The following is a 23,187-nucleotide window of genomic DNA, read 5'->3' as shown; positions in this document are numbered from 1 at the left end:
ATCTCGTCGGTTGCACCAGCTGCGCGGAGCGGTTTCATCCTAGCTACCCGATCTCTATCCGGAGGGCGCTCACGCTCGAGAAGGAGAGAACCCAAACCGAGGCAAGGCTCCTCCAGATCGAGATCCCGGTCTCGCTCCCAGTCCGTCAAGCGGGCCACTTGGGCTGACAAGGTCAAGGGAGCGACACAGCCGTCTGGGAAGAAGAACGCATCAAGCAAAGGAACGACAGGTGAGGCACAGCCAGAGCATAGGATCGATCCCCGTATCCAAGCGCTCGAAGCAGAAAATAGGGAACTTAGACGCGAGCTCGCAGAGCTTAAGGAATCTCTTAACAGCATGAAAGGAAAACCTATAAACCGGCATGAGGTTAGCAACAGTAACCCAGGCCCGTTAGCCGGGCAGTCGAAACGCAAGGCGCCCAACCCGGAACCTTTTAGCGACACAGAGGAGGAAGTAGAAGGTGACATAACCGAGGTCAACGAGTCCCCGTCCGCCACCTCGGCTTCCCCCGTCAAAACCGAGGGTAAACTGGAAAAGACCCTGAGTAGGATTATGGAAATGCTCTCCGCCATAGAGTCGAGAGTAACGCTATTAGAAAGACCTAGGGCTCAACCCAAAAGTAGACAAACAACACCTACTGAACCGCTCCCGACTGGATCAAATCCCGACGGGGGCGCCATAGGCTTCTAAAATTTCATAGTAAACAGGATGGCTATCACAAATAACAATACCGTTAAAATTTGGCAGTGGAACTGCGCTAGCTTCCAGAGGCGCAAGGCTCCGTTAGGTCAGCTCGTCAGATCGGTGACAGACAAGCCACAAGTCATTTTACTGCAGGAGACGTTCGCGGAAAGGGAGATTACTCTGTCGGGGTATCGTGCAGTAGCGTACAAAGGCGAAACGGGGAGAGGCATCGCCGCCTTAGTTAAAAAGAGCGTTTCTTTTGTGGAGCACACCGTTCCAAAATATCGTAGCGGACTAGAAGCACAACTGATCGAGCTCGTGCCCAGTAGATCGAGCAACGCGAATGTCTTTATTCTTAACGTCTACAGTTCGCCTGCAGATAAGAACAGGGACTTTAATGCACTATTCCATTCCGCAATCAGGGCAGCCAGAGACGCGCCCCTCTTAATTGCGGGGGACTTCAACGCTCCGAACACGGAATGGGGATACGGGTTTAACAGCAAGAATAATAATATTTGGGGTTTTACGTGCCAAAACCACTTTCTGATTATGAGGCACGCCGTAGTGGAGGACTCCGGGAATTTCGACCACCTGGGGTTCTTTAACGTGCACCTAAATCTAAGCACACGGGTGTTTTCGCATTTCGCCCCCATCGAAATGCGGCCGCCGTGGCCGGGATTCGATCCCGCGACCTCGTGCTCAGCAGCCCAACACCATAGCCACTGAGCAACCACGGCGGGTTAACAGCAAGAAGGGCACAAACTTAGCCGGATGTGCAGCCGATTTTAACCTCACGCTTGTTACAGATCCTAGGTTTCCCACTAGAAGGGGTAATTCGGTCAGTCGAGACACAACGCCCGACCTCACATTCTTCCGAAATATCGAGGGCACGTGGGATAATCTCCAAGAGGACTTGGGTAGTGACCACTACGTCCTCGATATTGCGGTGCGGGTCAAACCCAAACCTCCGGTCAAATACGAATACGTCGATTGGGATCTTTTCCGGAAAATTCGAGCCGAAACCGCCCCCTCAAGCGAATCCTACAAAGAACTAATTACCAATCTTAAACAGGCCGTCAAAAACGCGACCAAAGAAATTAGCACAGAACTGGAGGTCCCCAAAATGGACTCGCGGCTAGCGCATCTCCTGGAGGCTAAACACGCTCTTAGAGAGAGGTGGAAAACACAGAAATTAAATCGCCGACTGCGAGCAAAACTAACATCACTAAACAAGGAAATAGAGTGCTATTCCAAGCAACTGGCGCTGCAACAGTGGGACGAAACGTGCAACGAAACGGACGGTCGCATGAGAAGAGGTAGTAAGTGGAATCTGCTTAAAAGCCTCCTAAACGATAAACAGTCCCGAAATGCGCTAAATCTCGCCGTCGATAGGGTCATACATAAACAGGTAACCTCAGGCCTCACAAACGATGCAATTGTCGACGACCTGGCGCGAACTTACCTACCCGTCAAGGAAGGAGATTCGCAAGGCGTAAGCGTGAGAGCGGCTTACACGGGGCTAGACAGGCCAGAATTAGACGAACCTTTCACGATTTCAGAAATCAGAGACGTACTCTTCAGCCTAAACGGAAGATCGGCCCCGGGGCCAGACGGGGTCACCAACAAGCTCCTCCGGAACCTGGACGACAAGGCCATCGAAATCCTAACGGCAGAGATAAACGAGGTGTGGAGCTCGGGGCAGGTACCGTCGGAATGGCGCACCGCCAAGGTGGTGCTCATCCCCAAACCGGGGAAACCTCCGCACATAAGTAACCTGCGCCCCATCTCTCTAACATCGTGCATTTGCAAAGTGGCAGAACATGCAGTGCACAATCGGATCGTCGAACACGTAGAAAACCAAGAACTATTTAGGCATAATCTAATAGGTTTTAGAAAGGGACTCTCCACACAGGACGCAATGCTCCTCCTGAAAAGATCTATATTCGATAACGAAACGCGGGACGTACGAGCTATCATTGCACTCGACCTCACTAAGGCCTTTGATAGGGTGGCTCATGAACACATCTTGACCGAAATTTCCAATCTCAACCTAGGGCGGAAATTCTTTAATTTCACTCTCTCGTTCCTATCGGAAAGGACAGCGTTCCTTCGACTGGGCACGATCTCGGGCGGTCCTTACGAACTGGGCAACTGCGGAACCCCTCAGGGCTCGGTTCTATCCCCACTGCTATTTAATATCGCCATGCATAAACTGTCCGAGAGGCTGGCCGCACTCCCAAAAATAGGCCACGCAATCTATGCAGACGATATTACAATCTGGTCCCCGGGGGGATCTCTGGCCGATCTAGAGCAATCTCTCCAGGCGGCCATAGATGTAACGGAAGAATTTCTTACAAGCACGGGTCTCAAGCTGTCACCGACCAAATCCGAACTCCTCCTCTACAGACAGTCGAGGCAGGGCGTTAGGAACCTTGAGCCTCTGGAAACGCTGCCAGTCAAAATTACAACACGAGAAGGGCACCCCATTCCGAGGGTGAACTCCATCAAAATTTTAGGACTTCTAATCAACGCCAAAGGCTGTAATGCAGAAGCTCTAAACAAGCTGGGTGCGCAGGCGAAAAACATATTAAGACTCATAACTAGAATCGCAAACAAAAGGGGGGGACTCAAGGAGGACAACCTACTCAGGGTCTTCCAAGCTTTCTTCATCAGTCACATTACTTACACGGCACCGTACCTCAAATGGAGCAAAATTGAAAGGAACAAACTCGACACGCTCATCAGGTCCGGCATCAAAAGAATACTCGGTATCCCACAATCCGCTAGCACAGTGAAACTACTTCAACTCGGAATTCACAATACCACAGACGAATTAATTGAAGCGCAGTTTATTGCACAGATCTCCAGGCTTTCGTCAACTAAGCCGGGAATCAAAATTCTCGATGAAGCTGGTCAGCTCCCTATACAGGCACCGCTCGACAGACACCCCCTGTCTAAATTAGCCCGTGAAGGTATAAAGGTTGAGCCCGTGCCGAGGAACATCCACCCAATATATAACGAAGGTCGCAGAAGAGCGCGGGCTAGAACCATCCTTCGACGAATCGATCCTTACGGGGCAGACGCATTCTTCGTCGACGCCGCCAAATATGGCAGCGGAGACAGGTTTGCAATCACGGTCGTTGACGCGCGCGGTACACTTATCAGCGCCGCATCAATTTACGCTAAACACGCGAATGAGGCGGAGGAAACCGCGATAGCCTTGGCTCTTCAAGCCGCAAAAGGCCCAGCGACGATTTTCTCCGACTCGCGCACGGCGGTTAGGGCTTTCTCGTCCGCTCTAGTCTGTAAATACGCAGCCGACATCGTCAACAGATCCTTTCGTATTACTACGCGAGAACACATTGGAGGTCATACATTAGCGTGGTTCCCGGCGCACATGAACGATGTAACTAACCAAGCGGGTTGCAACCCTAACGAGCGGGCCAACTGCCTGGCGCGTGAATTCACGAACCGCGCCCGAGATAACGGTCCGGCTCTCCCGCAGGATTGCTCCTTCAAAGATAATCTTACGACCTTTCATGAAATTACATCACATTACAGACTAAGCAGAAGAAAATTCCCTCCCCCCAGCCCGAAACTCAACAGGGCTCAGGCTGTTACTTTCAGACTTTTACAGACGAGATCCTACCTCACCCCTAGAGCGCTGAGTTGGATAGACCCGAACTTTCCGCAATCGTGCTCCAAATGCGGTCACGCGTGCTGCTCCTTCGACCACATGCTCTGGCTGTGCCCGTACAACGCGGGCTCCGACTTTCATAACAAGTCCAAGTGGGACGCCTTGCTGAAGAGCTCGGATTTCACAAACCAACTACAGGCCGTCCAGAGGGCCCGCGACGTCGCGGAGAGTCACCACCTCCCTGTCCCGTCGTGGGCGGAGCCACCAACTTGATCGGGGAGCCTTCGGTCCCCCCAATCGAGTTCCTCAGGACACTCTAAATAAAGTTCTTGTCACTGTCACTGCAGCAGTCCCCAGAATTTGCCACTTTCTCAGATGCAACACATTTTATACCAGTAAGTTCACAGGTTGACTCATGAATACATTTCTGTGCTTTACATGTATCTCAATAGCGAAATGAGAGTTTGCCTTCAGCTTGAGATTTAATGTTTAACTAATTATTTGTGGACTAATTCTGTGAACTTCTTTTTTTTTTCTTGTGAATTTTGTCTCTCTGCAAGGATTGGTCGAAATGAGTTTCCTAAAGGGCACTTCACCAGGTCTGGCCATATTGAGCTGACAGGCGCCGTGCATACAATGAGCGCTGACGATCATGTCTGCTAAGAATTGCGTTGCCATATGCACCATGGAAAGAGCTGAAATTTCAAAGTGAAACGCCGTTTGCCCTCCTCCTCTCTGGCGCCACGCCCCCTCCCGGAGAGTCGACGTATATCGCGTTAGTGCGCCTACGTGCATGGCAGTGTTGTGACGTCGCTCATAGTGGCACGCGACTGAGAATAATTCAACGAAACATCTGTTATTTCTTTGAGCTGTTGCTTCAATTGAGGAATTAACGTTTAGAGAAATAATAAAACCTACAAGCCGAACGTCTGCTTCTCTTTGTTTCACTGCGTACCGTAGCTAGAGAGATGTACTTCCCTATCGTCCGCTTGTTCCCACGTCGTGCAGTCGCGCGCGCAGACAACAAAACCATGGAATTTACTGCCGTGTTTCAGCGCTCGCTCAAGCTCTGTTATCCGCTTGTGTCTGCTTCAGCATTTGTGTAGCGTTGACTTACACCACTATATAGTCAGGTATAATCACGGGTTCGCGGCACTGAAATATTCCTATCTTGGCTATTAATGAACCAATTTGAAAAATTCCTGGGAGAGAGTACTCCATAGAGGGCACGTAGCAACTTCGTGCTTATAACCGAAATGGGCTATGTGGCCTGATGAAGGGACCGTAAAACATAATGAGAAAAATGCGTTGATACAAACGCGTTTTCTTTTTCTAAAAAAAAAAAATCCATTCTTGTACTAGTGTCAACAATAGGATGGATAGAAGGGCTAGTTGGTATTTCATTATTAGAAAACTCAAAGCGCAAAAAGTCCCTCGACGGAGAAAACACACACACACACCACGCGAGCGCGTGCGGTTTTGTGCTGCATTTCTTAGTCCAGTGTATTTTTCGCGCTCTAAGTTTTCTAATAATTGTATCAGCAACGTCTGCTTCATCTTCGTGTCTTCTACGCGGCGCCACTCAGTGAATATTCACCGAGATGTCTTTTTTAAAGCAAAGCTCTCTCATGCAACGAAATTTCTTTTTCTTTCTTATTTGTGCATATTGCGTTTTCTTTAAGCTTTCTCTGCGTCAAGGCGCGCACGTTTCATAACCTTCATATTTCAATTTGATAATATAGTGAACTCACCTCTGGTCATTTCGTTCCGTCATTATGACGCAGGTGTCCAGCATAGTGGGCCGAGCCGAAGTACTGTGCTGTTTCTTCTTTCTGCTGTCGTTCCTTTGCTACCACTGGTGAGTGCACGTTTAAGCAGGCAGCGTTCGAATTATAACGTGGCTCATGTCACACGCTACGTTGCTATTCTGTTAGTTTGGACCATTGTACTGCCGGCGTATGCTTGTGTAGCATACCGCCCACATATCTAGACCCTGCCCATTCCTTGACTGTCGAGCGTAATCTTCGTTTACGATGCATCTTGTATGTGATGTGCCTTATAATTATATCTTGATTCTGGCATGTGGTGATCTAGAATTAGATTTTATTTACGCAGAGATCAGTGCTTACAACCTGGAAGGCTGAGCAGCACAATACTCAAAATGAAACTCGGGGCAAGTACGAGCAGAATGAGCGAAAAAATACTTTTTTTACATGTAGATACATGTACACAAAAATATCCCACGTAGTTTCATGTCCTCATAATTATATACGAAAATACAGGCGCCACCACACCCATTTCATCGCCTCAGTCACAAGGGCAATCCTAGTGCAGGAGCTCCTGCCTAGGAGGACGAGTGCGTAACCCTGCAAGTGCAGGCCATGTTTTGCTTTCCCAAAACCATGTTTTCTGAATGTAGCAGCTTCCGATCATTACCCAACTCTAGGCTGAATTAACTGCGGGGACAAAAGGACACGATTAAATGAGATATATGCGTAGACATGACCACAGGTAACAGGCAACTGCACAGACCCATGCTGATTCCGCTAACTGCTTCCTTCCAAATCCAGGAAAGATTAAGTTGAACGAGAACCTCTACTAGATTCTTACGCTCTGCAAGTCATAAAATATTTCCCTTTAAGCTGACAGCCCAGATAAACAAAATATCACAAGTAAATTGGAGATCTGAAATGTTTTTCTTGATTTGTTGTTATATATGGCACATCTAACCTCCACAAAACGAGGGTAACATCGTTCCATGGCATCTGTGATGGTGAACTTGGGAACGATAGGGCTGAACTCCACGTTGTGTCCTGTGTAGAGATCAATAAAGAATTAACGCCGCAGGTACTTTCTAAAAGCTGTACATATGTGCAATTCTGGAATAAAGAAAGTCAAAGACAAACAAAGAGGCATCTATATTGGAAGTACCGATATAAGAGCATACTTATTTTCTGCTGCTACTTCTCATATCTTCAAGAAACGAAAGTATTTCCGTGCTCGGAGACATGAGTACCGTTGAAAGTTAATTTGTGTCGAACAAAAACATGGCCGCACTGGCTACAGACAAAGGAAATGCTACGTTATAGTTCCAGTGTTGAATATATTAAACATTTTGTGGCTGAGAGAAATCATGCTGAATACTTCTGTCTAATTAGCACAAGAAAGATATACTAACGAAAAGTAACCGGCTGAAATAACAAGCATGCCGCGGTGCGCAAGGAATAGCTTAGTTGCAACCATAACCTCAAAAAGTAGAGGTGAAAGTAACTATTTTGGCCAGTTCCATTACAAGCAACACGTCTGATCAAAGTTTTACTGGGTAGTTTATTTCATTTTGTTAATCCTCTTTCTTCGTCAGAATAAAGCGCGCTAATTGGCCCGTCTTTCGTGTTCTTTTCAGTGCAGCCGTCCTTCGCAGGACGTCTGCTAGTGGTGTTCAGTTCACCGTAGTGTAGAGGTGCTTTTACTTCTGGAAATCTGCACGCCTTATTTTTTTGTTTCTGACAATAATAAATTGGAATGGTTGAATTTAGTGCAGAGAAAAAACCCAGACTTCCCAGGTGACACGTTCCCGGCCAGGTTTCGCAATTTCATTGAAATTGCCTTGCCTGAGTTGCGCAATGGCCTTCCCGGATGGCGTCGCAATAGCCGTGCCACTTTCGGACTTCCTGTACGACTGACCAATACAGAGGGGCGTACCTTTGGCGAATGTTCCGCATCTGGAACTTACAGGGCTAGGAGAATTTAAAAAAAAAGCCATGCTTATATATTTGCTTCTTTGCGCAGCTGCTAAAAAAAAACTGCAATTTGTTCTCTGGTAGTAAATCTCTGGTCGTAATTCACGTTCACTCAAGTAATATTTTGGGGTAAAGAGAATTAGTTTTGCCGTATTTATTCCTGACAGTTTTCAGAGATATGTTGCCTGAAATATAAAGTTTTCTAGTTTTTTTCATGCCAGGTGTTTTGAAAAGCAAACCGTTCACCTCGAATAAGGTTCCCTGTTCTGTTCTCTCTAAAGCGGTAATAATTTTTTTTATTGTCCTATTCGCTGCCCGCTAAAGCAAACGAGTTTGGAAATGAATAATGGTGCATCCCGTCTAATAGCGTTACGAGCATTCTTTCTCTTTTCTTTTACTATTATTATTGACAGCCATTAAAACGAACCTAGTTTATGAATTTGGAAGAGACTCTATTCGTGCCATCAGTTGTGTGAGACGTCTCACGTTGTGAGACGTCTGTGAGTTCGTCTCGAGTTCTGATAAAACAGCGCCAACCTTTGGAATATTTAATCTGTCCAAATATTATCCAGAACTATACTAAGGCACCCAGCGTGGTGGCTGAGCGGCTATGGTGTTGCGCTGCTAAGCACGAGGTCGCGGGATCGAATCCCGACCGCGGAGGCCGGATTTCAATGGGTATGAAATGCCAAAACGCCCGTGTCCTGTGCAATGGAGTCACGTTAAAAATCCGCTGGTGCTCAAAATTAATCCGGAGTATCCCACTACGGCGAGTCTCATAAAAAATATCGTGGTTGTGGCACGTGAAACCCCACAATCTAATTCATTAAACTGTGCTTAGAGAGGATTATAAATAAGTTTGCTTTCAAAACGCTGTAACTTCTTGCACACTATGCGTCGCAATCCCAGAGATTTCCTATTTCGATGTGCTGTCGAAGAAGTCCATATGTACATGGCTCCATATGCGCCCTAAATAATGGCTAGTACGAAGCGCCTGTGTTAGTGAACTAATCTTCAAAGAAGAGAAAACGCTGGTCCCTCAAAAGAGGCATACAAAGCAAAGGTACACTATCTGAAGCTGGACAAGTCACTAGGTAACTTTTTTTTTTCTTTTTACTGCAACCGCGTGCCACGGTCTTGCCAACTGCTCGACCAATATTCATTTCTCTCAAACAATACAAATAAATAGCATTTATATAAGCGTTAGTTGCACTGTTCTTTTCCTAGTTTTTCTTGAGCGGAAAAACACTTTTTGGGCACGTGAGAGCTGTTTGAATTTCAAGAAATGGTGGAAAACGAGTTACAACACAAAATCTTCAAAAAATAGACCTTCTCGCGTATTCAATCAAAACTGGCGTTTTTGCGCAGCCTGAACGCTTCTATTTCAATACAAAACAGCTTCACAACATACTTTTATGTTCATCAAGCCATAACACTGCGACAAAATGCGCAAATTATAGCGCTTTGGAAAGTTTTTCACAAAGAATAACCAAGGAAGGAAACGTGATTTTTTTTTTCGCAAATCTCTCCCTAAAACTACTATCATTTAAATTTACCTGGCGTATCCACTTGGAATGAATTTCCAGAAGGAGTTCATTAGCGAACGTTTGTTAATTAGGTGAATACGTATTTCGATTTCTAGGGCTAGTAATTTCTGCCTCTGCAAATAATCCAGCACAAAAGCAACAATTACGCGGTGTGCCAAAGCGAATTTGTATCAATTACGTAAAACTAAACATTTATCGCCCTGTATAACATATAACCATATACTGGGGATATAATACCCGTAAATGTTTTTTTTTTTTACTCAGCAAATTCATTTGCTTTGTGTGTTCCGCCAACATGTTATGCGCGAACGAAAATATTGCAATGAGGTGACTGTACTTTAAAAAATAAAACTCTTTCCTGGATGCAAGCGCAAACTACTTCGAATAAAACTTCCGTAGCGAAAGTTGTCATCATTCTCAATTATATCCGCTTTTCAGCATATTTTCCCATGGACCACGTTAGTGTGCTGCCAACGTCTAAACATAGACCAACATAGCATTTTTGCCAAAGTAAGGTTTTAATATTAGAGCATGTGCGCAGCATGTTGGCGAAAATAAAATTTTAGAAGATAGCTTGTTTTAGGGACAGTTCTCTAAAAAAATAATTTCAGGTTTCTCTGCGTGACCGTTTCTTGTGAAAAAATTTACCCCCCAAAAGAACGCAAGAAGGTGAGAATTTTTACCTTGGTGCTAAGGATTAAAAAATAACATAAAGGTATTCAGTGAAACTGTTTGTAATGGTTTTAAAATGTTAAAACAACGCAAGAACTAAATTTTTGAAAGAATGTGCGAGGCGGTCAATTTGCGCAAATTTTTCTTTCCCACCTGGTCTTCCACCGTTTCGTGAAATTCAAACGTCCCTCACGGGCGCAAAAATACTTTTTTTTGTTGGCTCGAAATATTTTGGGAACATACTCTGCAAGTAATGCATGCTCAATTTTTTCAAATTTTTCGAGAGAAATGGATATTAGTCGAGCGCCACTGTTGGGTCTGTTGGCGTGGAATGACCCGTTATTGCACACAAAAGGGACTAAAATAGGAGGAAAACGAAAAGCTATCGAACGATCCGGAAGGTGCTATGCAAACGCATCGAAATGGCCTTCTTCAAAGACCCGCATTTTTTTTTCTTTTCCTTTTTTCTTTTTTTCTTTCTTCTTCTTTTTTTATTTGTTTTTTTTTTACTGATCCGTGTTGCTCACCGGGCGCATCGTTTAGCATCAGCCAGCGCGCTAACAGCGCGCAATGTTTACAAGTCCAACAATATTACTGATGTAAGCAAGAGTTTAATTAAAAAGGCTTTTCCGAAAACATAAAGCGCCTTAGCACCAGCTCGCCTTAGAAATCATGCTAATTAGTTCTCAGGAAATACCGCATTACCATGGATTAGCGCGTGCTTTCTGCATCAAGTACGCGGACTTTGGGGAAACGTTCAGCAGGAAAATGCAGCGCTTGTTAGGCTGCGTACTTCGCGCGAGTAAAACCCAGGAAGGACGCCTTAATTGCGAAAAACAAGGAAGCTTAGGATTTCGAAAGAGCAAAGTCCACTCTCTATTAGGGAGAACGCATGTTATGAAAATTTTGAAAGACTAGCGTATGAGCTGCTCTGTTTTGTGCTTTCTGTAAAAAATAAAAGAGAGAGGGAGAGAGACGTAAGCTGCTTACGGACAGTCCACTACGCTTAACAGTGTACGCTTTGGGCTGGCGCGCCGCAAAGAAGCATGGCGATATAATCCGCTGAAATCAAGGTTTAGCTTAGCGTCATGTCTCTTCGTCAGACATGCAGCGTGTTTTTCATTTATAAGATGCATTTTCCCACAGGCTGCTATTCAAGCAGAAAGCAGAACCTAAAGATTTTGCATTTGGGCGGCGCTTTCTTGAGAAGCCAAGGCAGACGCGAAAGCTATTGAGCCCAAGCGACTAAAACATCTTCTTTGTAAAGCCAGCATGATAATAAAAAAGAGGAGAAGAACAAATCAGGAGTACCTTGATGAAAAACACAGAGGTGCCCGTTTACATCAAATTTCTCAGAATTCTCTGTCCTATATCCTGTCCTTTTTTTTCCTTTATGTCCGGTCACTGCTGAGTAACGTTGTTGGCGTTTGTTCGCGATGTTTTGGTTTTGGTGCACATTTATGAGAATTGCAAATGACAAACTCAACGGATAATAAATCAAAACGTACGACACTGCTAGTCACGTCACAAAGCGTTGAATCCAGCATCGCATTTTAGTATTGCGCGCACATCCACATGGTTAGCTACATCCACATCATATTTATGTACCTCGTGTTTGCCTGTTCCAAGATAACAGGCAAAACGAATCATATTTTCTTCACTTCTTAATCCTTTTAGGGCTTCGATTCTCTGTGATGGCTTTCGGCAATTGTGTTCAAATAGGTATGGAACTGCTATACCATTACACGGTTAAGGGACTAAGCTACACAGGTTGTATAACACTCAAAATTTATTCCTTTTTTTGCGCATGACTGACATCATCCATGAAACTCATTTCCGAGGCCTTCATCCCGTGAGTACTTTCGTAGTTCTCATTCACGCGCATTCCTTAGTATGCGCCGGCAATGAGTCCTTCAAAACCGACCTCAGCACATCTTGCTTCGCGTTTCAACCAGACTCACGTCGTCTCTTCTTCAATACACCCATGGCTGTGGTGTCGGGCTGCTAAGGATCAGTTCACGGGATCGAATCCCGGCCACGGCGGCCGCATTTGGATGGGGGCGAAATGCGAAAACACCCGTGTGGTTGGATTTAGGTGCACGTTTAGTAAGCCCAGGTGGTCCAAATTATTCCGCAGTCTTCCACTACGACGTGCCTTGTAATCAGATTGTGGTTTTGGCTTCTAAACTCTCTTTTTGTTTCTTACTAAGTACGAGCAGGATGAACGGTAAAAAATGTGGTGGCACCGATGCGGTTCATTTCCTGGCATTTGAAAGTGGTGAATTTATGAAAACTAGGGTTGCATTAACCAAAACAAATTCGGAATGAGCAGCTCTACCAGAAACCGCCACGCTGTACTTTCTATAGGCCTCTCCGACACGGTCTTATAACGCTTTTGAAAAGGATGTTTACGATTATAAGAAATTGGGAATTAAGTTTGCATCGTCACACCTAGTCAGAAATCACAGCATTGAAGTCAAGTCATAGAAGTGCATTGTATGTCTTTTGCACTGACACAGCTGCCAAGAGGCTAGCGAAGGTCGTGGGAGGTCGAGCTGGTTCGCAGCCTGCGGTCTACTCTCCGTATGTGCACTGCTCTCGAAGGAGCAGGGCATCACCGTGCTACCGCTGTGCATGGCCCTGAGGATACGCGCATTGGTCGCTGATTCTACGCCACCAGAACGACAGGCGCGGTGCCAAGAGGCTGCTCACCAACGACGGTGGTAAGTTGTTGCGGTGCCATTTTCAAAACGAGCTCCCATTATCGCATTCCGTCAGTACGCAGTACACGTCGATAAGGTGTTGACACCCTGCAACCTGTTCGCACGTTCCGCATAGGTTTCACTCAGTAAGTGGAATACAGTTGCACACATGTTTCACGTAGTGACGGGTATTGAGATGGAACAACGGCCCTTGAGCGTCGGCTTCCTCTTCGGTCGAACTTCTTATCACTGATACAGGGTGTAAATCTGTAACTGTTACTATCCGTCCACATAAGCTTTACTTCGTAAGTTCAACGTCGTAATACCATTCCGCGCAGGTTTCGCCCTGTGAGTTGAACATAAATGTCAAAATGTTTTTACATACTCAGTGTAACTGGATTAGAACGTGATTAGGAGTGTACGTATGTATGAGCAGTTACGCAGGTCAGTGCAAAACAAGTCTGCATCGCCAGGCCTGTCTTTTATGAGACGTTGTAGAAAAAAAAGGCAGGAATGCATGCTAAAGTCGAAAGTCGTTAACGTAAAAAAGCAAAAAGCAAAAGCAAAATAGCATATTCACGAGCAAAAATTTTTAGCCGCAAAAAAGACGCTGACTTAAGACGTATTAATGAAAATCGCCAGCACAACTCAATTAGGAGATTATGATCGCGTAATTCTGCGTTTTGCCACAACTTTCTAAATCATATAAGCTGACGAATGTCATGGGTTTAGCCAGCATGACTCGCCTAAACAAGACAGAAAGAAATGGGAAAACAGCTGAAGGCCTGCCCCTCTGTGTTCCGTTATGCTGACCGACCCTAACCATATTCGCGAGCTGCTCTAGCAATATACTATATCAAAGATCTCGGAGCTTCTGTTTAGGCGTTTCTGTAATTGAATGTTCCCACCAACTGTCAGGTTTCTATTCACCTTGTTTCCAATGCCAATTTGGATGTGGAGGCATGGGCACTGCAAAGGGCAGAACATTGAAGACGTGAAACTCATAGAAAGACCACATACAATTGTTTTCATCTGAGCCATCGCTAAATAAATGGGCTTTCTTATGCCCGGGTGACTTTACTGGTGTGATCAAGGAGAGCGAGAGAGAATGAAGAGGAAAGGCAAAGAGGTTAACCAGATATGAGTCTCCCGTTTGCTACCCTACACTGGAGATGGGGGATGGGGGTTAGAAAGATGACAGAGAGGAAAACGCTAAAAAAGGAAAAAAAAGAAACACGCACACATGGAGACACACGCAAAAGAAGGCGTTCCAGTTAAAGTCGTTCACACAGGCCGGTAGATCGCAAAAAGCGCAATATATGTATTCAACTCGACCCCACAAATTGGCGTGCTAACTCGAGCGTTTCAGCCGCAGCGGTATATTAGCGCCTATAGCGTTGGGCTTTTATAGGATACAGGTCAGAGGTTCTATCCTAGCCGTCACGACCGCTATTCGATGGGGGTGAAATGCAAAAACTATTGTCTATTTAAATCTAGCGCCACGTTAAAAAAAAAAACCCTAGGTGATCAAAATTATACCGGAGCCTCTCACTACGGCGTGCCAATAATCAGTTCATATTTTTGGCAGGATAGAAAGCCAGAATTAAATACTCGATCCTTTAAATAGGCCATTGCGTGTGAATTTCAAAAATCTTTTTAACAGCGCCTCCTAATACGATAGAAAATTTACTAAAACAAACCACCTCAGAGTATATAAAATTACGTCCGCAGTGGTGTCCTTCTTTATGATGTCTGGTGGAGATATCAGTTACCTATAATACCCCTCTCCCTGAATTACTTTTACCGTCGGGTATATAATGAGGTATAAAATCGGAGCATGAATGAGTATTTGGTCGAGGAAAATGTAAGGCGCACATGAATGTAGAATTCGTATGCGTCTTTCGTTCGGAAGCACAGCTTTGACCGTCCTAAAAGAAATATGCTCCAAATTTCAGGCCAATCTGCAGACACTGCACACGACAAATTGCCTACCGGTGCTGCTTGGATCGTGACCTTGCTGCTCTCGCAACATTGGTAAGTGGAGTTCTAGTTCACATTCAGCTGTGTTGAACTGTACACCGAAAAATGGAGGCGTGGGTGGACAGCCGTGCTAAAACTTTCAATCGTATAAGACATGACGTCATAAGGCGCCTGCTGAAGAACCCCAGTTGATCAAAATTACTTAGCAGTGCCGCACTACGCTGCGTCTGATCATTCTGATAATCAGATTGTATTTTGGACACATAGAACCCCAAAACCTAAGTTAATTTACAATAAAAAAGCAGGTATTTGCTAAGGCATCACAAATACCTTTGAGTCCAGTGCCTTCTGGCCTCACGTGCCCCTATCAAAAGTTCACGCGTGCAAACATTCTGCCCGGACTAAGCATTCCTTGGCCGCTGTTTGTGTACCTCCGCAAAGTGGAACACTATATACAAGACACGCACCGCAGCTACCGCAGCCTACTTTCCAATAGTAAATGAGAATATACATGGCCAATTCTTATATACCTTGACCTCCGTTTCACCAGTACAGCGGCGTCGTCGTTGGGCTCCCTGCAGGCAATTTTTTTCGATGAAGTGTTGTCGCGTCCACTCGTCGAGACCGCGCTACGACTCCGCCGTAATGAAGGCCGGAATGCGGTCCCCCTGTTTCCTGCTTCAAGTAGATGGAGCGTGATGCTGCGCTGATTACTGGGCAGGCGTTGCGCTGTGCGAAATTGGCTTGGAGGAGGAGCCTTACGATGGGGGTGGAAATACATATCTGTGTATTCGCACGAGAAGTACATTCACTCGCCGCGACAGGGTGGCCGGAGTCATGTGTATGGTGTCCACTACGCTGATGGCTTTGCGAATTAGCCCCCGTGCTAGAGATTCTTCGGGCGGCAGTACAATGATGATTTCGCTTTCGGACAGCTGAAGCAATGTCGAACTATTTATTTCACTGCGACAGATAACAGTCTTCCGCACTGGAATAAGTTGCTCTTAGTCTATTTCTTTTTTTTTACTTTCACATTTCATGGGCACCTACTTTTCCCTTTGTATCCTTATCTTCACATTCCCTCCCGCTCGTTCAACTCTCTTTATTGCTCACGCCAACATTAATATTGCAGGCCAGAACAAAATTTTGAAATTAAACGCTGGAGTTTTACGCGCCAAAACTACGATTTCATTATGGGTCACGCGACAATGCGGGGAGACCCTGGATTAATTTCAACCGCCTGGGGTAATTTGACATGCACCAAATACACGGTTCATGAGCTCCCACTGAACTGCGACCGTCCCGGTTAGGATTTGTTTCTACGACCACGTGCTTAGAGCAGCGGAACTTGACAGCCACTGAGCAAAAACGGCGAATCGGGGCTGGACCACAATAGTTACGGCTGACCTGTCTTGTTTGTTTTTTCATATCATCAATCTATATTTCTCTCTTACGCGTGACCTATCTTGTTTATTTTTTCATATAATCAATCTATATCGCTCTCTTAATCTCCCTAGGACCATGTATGAAAATTCACGCTGCGGGTGTACTTTAAACTGTTTTCCTAATTAGGCTGAGGGAGGTGCGAAGAAAGTATTTTGCATACATAGAGGAGGCAATTAACATGATTAGCAAAATTGAAAGATTCTGGGCTAATTAGCGTAATATGTGTAATCCTTGGGAAGTTTCTGCTGGAAGTCTCACGGTGAGTCGCTTTTCTGTAGGGCTTAAAGTGCACATTCTCAATATATGCTCTCTGCCAAGCTAACACCGACACGGAAACAATATTTTGCATTAAGAGATCCCGATTGTAAATTCGCACAAGCGTGCTGCGAACAGGAGAGGTAGCCAAACAGGTGTAACATGATGTCCTGTTCATACCGCGCTTTTCCAAGTTTCTTATGAGGTATGAGGTATACGGGGGACGGTAAAAAATCCCAGATACTGAAAATTACACCTCAGCCCCCATGTGTTCTGCTAACCTCCGAAGCCAGGTTTCTTTTCATTCAGATTTGCCTATTTTCCTAGATTTCCTTCGATTTATGTAACATACGGCTGTTCAGTTTGTCAATATGACTTTTGTAATCATAACATTTTTTTCGTAATGCAATCAGACTACTAAATTTAGAGTTCAGGTTTATTACTAATTGGTTTCAATATGTAAAAATGAAAAAGTCAAAAAAGTGATTTTGAAGTGCAAGTTGATTGCCAACAACACAGCCTGCTTCTTGAAGCCATATTCACAAAGACGTCAACTTATTTACACATTTCTCTAGATTAAAAATAATTTTGGACAACTATGTGCCAAAATCATCGCCTAACGATATTCGAATTATAAGGAAGGTTGGTGCCGAACCAGCTTTACAGAAAGTAGCAGTGCCAAAATAATGTGCCACTTAGCGACATGAACGTAAAATACACGAGATAAACTTTTAGTGCATGCCGTGTGCCGACGCGGCGCCAGCACGCGTAGCGTGATGGCGTCATTTGAAGCGTCATTTGAAACGAAGCACGTGATTGCTCCATGCCAATGCACCGCCAAACGCGTTACCACAGGGGCTACACAATGGGACACTTTCCAAGGTTGCTGGGCCTATGGACGGTTCTGGGTAAATTTGCTTGCCGTCGGCTTGCGAAGCACCACGACCAGCTTGTCGCGCTTAGCGCTAGCAACACGTCCGCGCTCGTGCCGAGATTTGCTTGTGTTGCAGCACACCTTTGCAGCGCCGGTTACAAGAAAATAGTTTTGTTCAAAGGAAACATAAGTGGGCAGCACAGCTAGAAGTACAAAACTTCGATAGCGCAGTAGTGTTTCCCGGGACGTCTACAACGTGCAGTTTGTTTGGCGAGATGCGTTCACTACAGTGCGGGACGATCATAACTGATAATTCGCCTACTAATGTGAAAGTATAAGCTGCGGTGACGTTCCATGCAAAGGCCACCACGGCGCTGCAGAGGTGTTTTTTCACATTTCTGAGCTTTTTCTCTTCTTCCTCCAAGTAATAGTACGAATTTTCCATCAAATAAGACGCATTTCACATTAATCCCTAGATCAAAGAAAATTTTCCTCCGATTGACAGCATTGTCATGCCTCCTCCTCCCTCGTCCGCACCTGCCTACCGCATGCTTCATGTGAGGTTCGCGATATTGACACGCGAAAACCGAGAATTTCATCATCACATGCATGGCACGCCGTGAAATGTAGTGAACCCCGTATGGGCTGTACGTGCATTTGTCGCAGTAAGTTTATTCATATTGGGTTCCTTTAGCATCCCCTGTCATTTGTCGTAATCGCCCTGTACATGAGGATGTGCCTGCTAATTCATGCAACTTTTTATATGCACCTGATTCCAGCTCAGTGCACATGCATCTGTTTAACGTTTGTGTGGGGACATTTTAAACAAAGTCACCACAACACCCATGAATGCGTAAAACTGTCAACAGATTTGTCGCGAGCACTCGTAAGCGCAGTTATTGATTAGGCGGATAAGAAATACTTGTCGCTGTATTCAGTCGAGCGATTGAACATATAGAAGTCCTATAAACACCAACCTTAGAAATAGAAAACTACTAGTTCTAATAAAAGATCAAATTTCGAGAATGCTTTTTCGGGTGAGATAAAAGAAGTGATCTGTTAGTTCTGTGGTGAACATGCTCCATTCGTTTCTTGGCGTTATTCTGTATCGAATTATCAGCTCTTCGGAGCATTTCCGTCACTAACAAGAGCATACACGTTTCATGCTTGCGAAAGAAAGAAGACCAGCCGGATTCTCACAAGCATACCCGACTTCAGCGCAATTTCTTCAATATAACGCGCTACGTTAGGAGCGTCTACATGGTACGCACACTATTTCGCTTATCTAGGAAGCCAGTGGGAGAGACAGAGAATGAACGTTGTGCAAAAGAGCGCGCGAGTCAAACGGGTGTGAGTTCCGCTCTGCAGTGGTTGGCCCCCTCTGTCCAGGAGGCCAGTGGCCTTAGCTGCGCCTCCGCGCTCAGTACACCAGGTCGAACTGGTCCATCCAGCATGAGCAGGACAGCGTCGCTCCCCGTTCCTGTCTGGTGGGATGTGTTATGGGCGTGAGCTCAGGGGTGTTTGTACAACCTTGAGCAAAAGTATATGGGCCACCGTGTCGCCGAGAAAAACGAAATCTCTCCGTAATAAACGTGCAGAAACGGAAACTGAGGAGTGTATTAGAATATTCGTAAGGCCAAGTTTAGGCTGTCGTCTTTAATTTCCAGTTCCATTGACTGACAGATCAGAAAAATGAATTTTATTGCGCAATACCTGCTCCGTATACTTTTGCTCACGGGTGTACATGCCCGTACCTAGCGCTCGAGCGTTGGGCATTAGTTTGCCCGCATGTGAACATTAATAACAATACAGTTCGGAGTGTATATATATAGCGCGGTACAGATGCAAGTGGGCGATATGTCCTACTTAGTGGTTCCCGCCGTACTGCGGATATCTCATGCGTTAGCTAGGGGCGTTGTAGGGCACGGCATTGGTAGTGTTCTATGTGACAAACGGTATAGGGTTGTATGGACTGTGTGTGTTTGTGTCCGTGTGCGTGTATGCTTGTGTGAGGGGGGAGGGGGGCGTGTCCGTGTGTGTGTGTGTGTGGGCATGTGTGCTTGTGTGCGTGCGTGCGTGTGTGTGTGTGTGTGTGTGTGTGTGTGTGTGTGTTTGTGTGTGTAGACGAACGAGAGGGTATCGGCTCGGCATGGAACCCTTCCTTGTGCTCCTCTCGCGGGGTCCGGCGTTCGTGGGCTCGGCCCCAAGTGCGATCTGGTCGGGATGGCTCACGACATCGCTAGTTCCACTAGCTTCAAAAGCGCTCACTCCTCAAACCAACATCGCATTGATCTTGTTTGCCCTGATCTTCGACTATGCCGGTGGTGAATGCGGTGTTTCTCCTTGCCGTGCTGGCGCCGTTCGCATACGAGACGCTGTCGTGGTTTTCAAATTTTGAACGTGCTACATCGTGGGCGGCGGGTTATTAGGCTATGGAAGAAAAATGAAAAAGGAAAAAGAAAGCTTAGTTATCCCGAAAGCCTCAAGAACGCAGCATAAGGTAAAGGAAAGAAAAAAAGCAATCTCTAATGACTTTAACGTTGAGCGATAATAGACGCAAATATTCTAAAGGAAAAACCCCTACGTTCCATATTAGCGCGCCAAGTTAAGTTTTGGATAAAAAAAAATATACACGGAAGCTATGCATGCCCTGAGCCTGTCAGTGATGGTAATGTCTTGTCGACCTTTCCAGATACAAGATTTTTGCGCGAATGATTGTGCGCTGAGTCACCGAGCAGTTGGCGTAGGTGTGTTGTCTGCAACTGAAAGAAATTTGCGACAATATCTAACTAGCGCTTTCTTGTTTTCGGTGGTAGTTATGAATGCTCTTGTGCTCCGCATTTAAACATTTTTATTATACATGCTATCCCTATTCGTAAAGCCAGTATTAAAAGGGTATTAAGAAATAAATGAAATCGCCTACTCGACTAACCAACCGTTGCCAGGGCATGTGTCTAACATGGCCTAGCCCTCGAAATACATGCGTATGCAGCGATAAAACAATAAAACAGCCATTTTATCGTAATATGTAAATGCTCGTCGTGTTTTCGCAGCTCTCTGCACGGTGTCGTCTGCTCGCAGTGAAACCTAACTGCCGGGCGAATGGAATGGAAATGCCCGCCAGCGAATTGAAATTTCTTTTCACGAGGGTGGCCTACACGCGCTTTCACAAGCAATAAATGCCGATCGATAGCCGACGGAGTACAGTACCAGGTAAAAATTAGTGCCTCGTTTCACATCGATTGTATGACTGCTCTCGAGGGGTAGTGGCACAAAGCGCGGCCGTAACCATTGTTCTCGTCGTGCTTCTTTTGTTGAATATCGCTCCCTGGCGTGCACGTCTGCTTGTTTGCTTGCTTGCTTACTTGCTTGCTTGCTTGCTTGCTAATGCATGCGTATGCGAGGCTGGAGCATAATCATTTCCGCACGTGCGGTTGTGTGGTAATACTTGGAGTGGAGTCGTCCCATCTCCGACAATCACTCGGAATGTTTCTGCTTTCTGTTCTTTCTGTTGTCGCCAGCGCCTTCTGTTTGGGAACGGGACTTCTACGCGTCGAGCAGGGAAAAAGATGCGCGCCTCTCTATTACGCGCGACCGCCAATCCAGGTCATGGCTGTTATTATCGCTTGAGAAGCCGGAAGGGTTATAACGCACAGTAGCGATTCTTACACGAGCTGCATAATAAAAAAATTGGAGGACGCTTAAGCTTCGCCCTCAAGAGTGGAACGCGACAGCGTTCCCGTCGACCCGCCAAGGGGTGTAAGACAATGGGCTACAGGGCAGCCATCACTTACGAGGCGCCCCGCATCGGACGCGGTGAGCGTCGAGCCATATGGTCGAGCAACGCGGCGTTCGGCGCAGCAACGAAACGTGCGCCTGAGCAAGCGGAGCGAACCAAAGGACTCGGTATCCCGGAGGGGGAAATGATGCACGCCAGCCAAACGTCGTGATCGGCACGGGCAGAGAGATAGAGAGATAGTGATCTAAAGAAAGGAAGGATGCTTGATTCTACAGAGGGAGCAAGGCGAAGCGTTGTCAGGGGAGAGAGTCCGAGCCGCGACAGCTCCAATGCGCGCGTGCCGGAAAACGGTTGCGCGACGATGTTGAGGACCTCAGCCAAGACACCGACGGCGCGGGTACCGAAAGACCGCCACAGAAAACCCAGACAGGCCGAAGGTCGACGTTGAAGGTCAAACTCAACGTGCCGCCAGACAGACGGCTGCTACACGGGCCACCTCCGCCTTAGCGGAGGTTGTGTCCCGGGAAGAACTTCCAAAACCCGATCTTTGATCGGGAACGGGCCTGCGACTACGTGGGTTGGCAGTCGTCGGCTCGAAAGGGAGGGCCATGTTCAACGAGCATCACTGCATACCAGAGTCCGTATGTTTCCTAAGAAAAATTGTGTAGGGGCGTACCCTAAATCTAACTAAAACAATGGCAGACGCTATTAACCTCACCAGTCCGCTTCGTTTGGCGACATTAAACGTCAGAGGGTTGTCGCAGAGCCGAAGACAGTGTCAGATAAGTCGCATGTTACTAGAAAAAGACATTGATTTGATGGCTGTACAAGAAACAAAAATTGAATCTGAAGAAAAAACGGCTCGTTTGGTTGAAATTTTCAGAAATAAGTACAATGTATGCGTTTGCCACGCGAGTGGTACTTCTGGGGGCTGCCTTTTGTTTATTAGAAATAGCATTGGGATAATACAGCAACAAGTTACTTCATGTGAAGGGGGGCGTTTGCTTATTTGTGATTTTTCTTTTTCTGGATTGCTGTGGCGGGCGGTTTGTGTATACGCCCCTAATAATGCTCGAGAACGTGAACAATTTTTCGTTTATCTGAGGTCTTTCTTGCGGTGTGAAAGACACGTTCTAATGTTTGGCGACTTCAATTGTGTATGCCGGCCGATAGATCGATCGAAAAAGCAACTTAGCCACGATAAAAGTGCCGCACTTCTGCATGAAATTTTGTGTGATGTTGATCTAGAGGATGTTGGGAGTGTTCTTGGTTCTTACAGTCATGTGCAATATACGCATTTTCAAGGAGACAGCCACTCAAGGTTAGACCGCATCTATGTTCCTGTTCACTTAGTTCCACTACTTTCTGAATATGGTGTGGAATGTGTCAGTTTCAGCGATCATTGTTTGGTAACGGTTACGATAGGTATGAAAAAGAAAGAACAGAAATTTAATTGGCACCTATGGAAACTTAATGACAACCTTATTCAAGATGAAGTATTTCTTAAAAAAATAAAAGAGAAATTAGACGTTGTTCTCCTTGAGGATGCAAAAAATGTTGTAGAAGCTTGGGAGATGTTCAAAACCGAAGCGAAAACAATTGCTTTAGAGAGAGCATGCGTGTTGCGGCAGAAACAAAAGCAAGAAGAAAAGCAACTGCAATGCACGTTGGCATACCTGTTGAACATGGAAAGCGGCGGGGCTGGTATATTTGCACATGATATTAAACAAATTAAAGCGAAACTTGAAGTGATTGATGAAGAGAGATATCGTGGCGCGGTTTTAAGAGCACGCGCTGAACGCGTATGGCTGGGTGAAACGCCCACCAAGCGAGCTTTAAGTGAAGAGAAGAGGTACGCTATGACCAAGGAAGTAAAAGAAATCGTTTTTCAAGGGCAGCTTACAAATGACG

General features: G+C 45.8%; 1 protein-coding gene across 3 annotated transcripts in view; it reads left to right on the top strand.

The window, feature by feature from the left end:
- LOC135921755 (protein O-mannosyl-transferase TMTC1-like) overlaps positions 1–23,187 on the top strand; it is a 120,741-nt gene that overhangs the window by 49,881 nt on the left and 47,673 nt on the right. For 2 of the 3 annotated variants that reach the window (XM_065456052.2, XM_065456054.2), the window contains 3 exons: positions 6,106–6,179; positions 12,800–13,003; positions 14,938–15,016. In XM_065456052.2, the coding sequence (XP_065312124.1) occupies positions 6,106–6,179; positions 12,800–13,003; positions 14,938–15,016 (357 nt within the window). Of the gene's footprint in view, positions 1–102; positions 230–6,105; positions 6,180–12,799; positions 13,004–14,937; positions 15,017–23,187 lie in introns of those variants that run through there. The other variant, XM_065456053.2, reaches the window with a different exon arrangement.

This window comes from Dermacentor albipictus, unplaced genomic scaffold (assembly GCF_038994185.2).
Source record: "Dermacentor albipictus isolate Rhodes 1998 colony unplaced genomic scaffold, USDA_Dalb.pri_finalv2 scaffold_16, whole genome shotgun sequence".
NCBI classification, from domain to species: Eukaryota; Metazoa; Arthropoda; class Arachnida; order Ixodida; family Ixodidae; genus Dermacentor; species Dermacentor albipictus.
The sequence above is the reverse complement of the archived record's forward strand: the minus strand, read 5'-3'. Positions and strand labels throughout refer to the sequence as shown.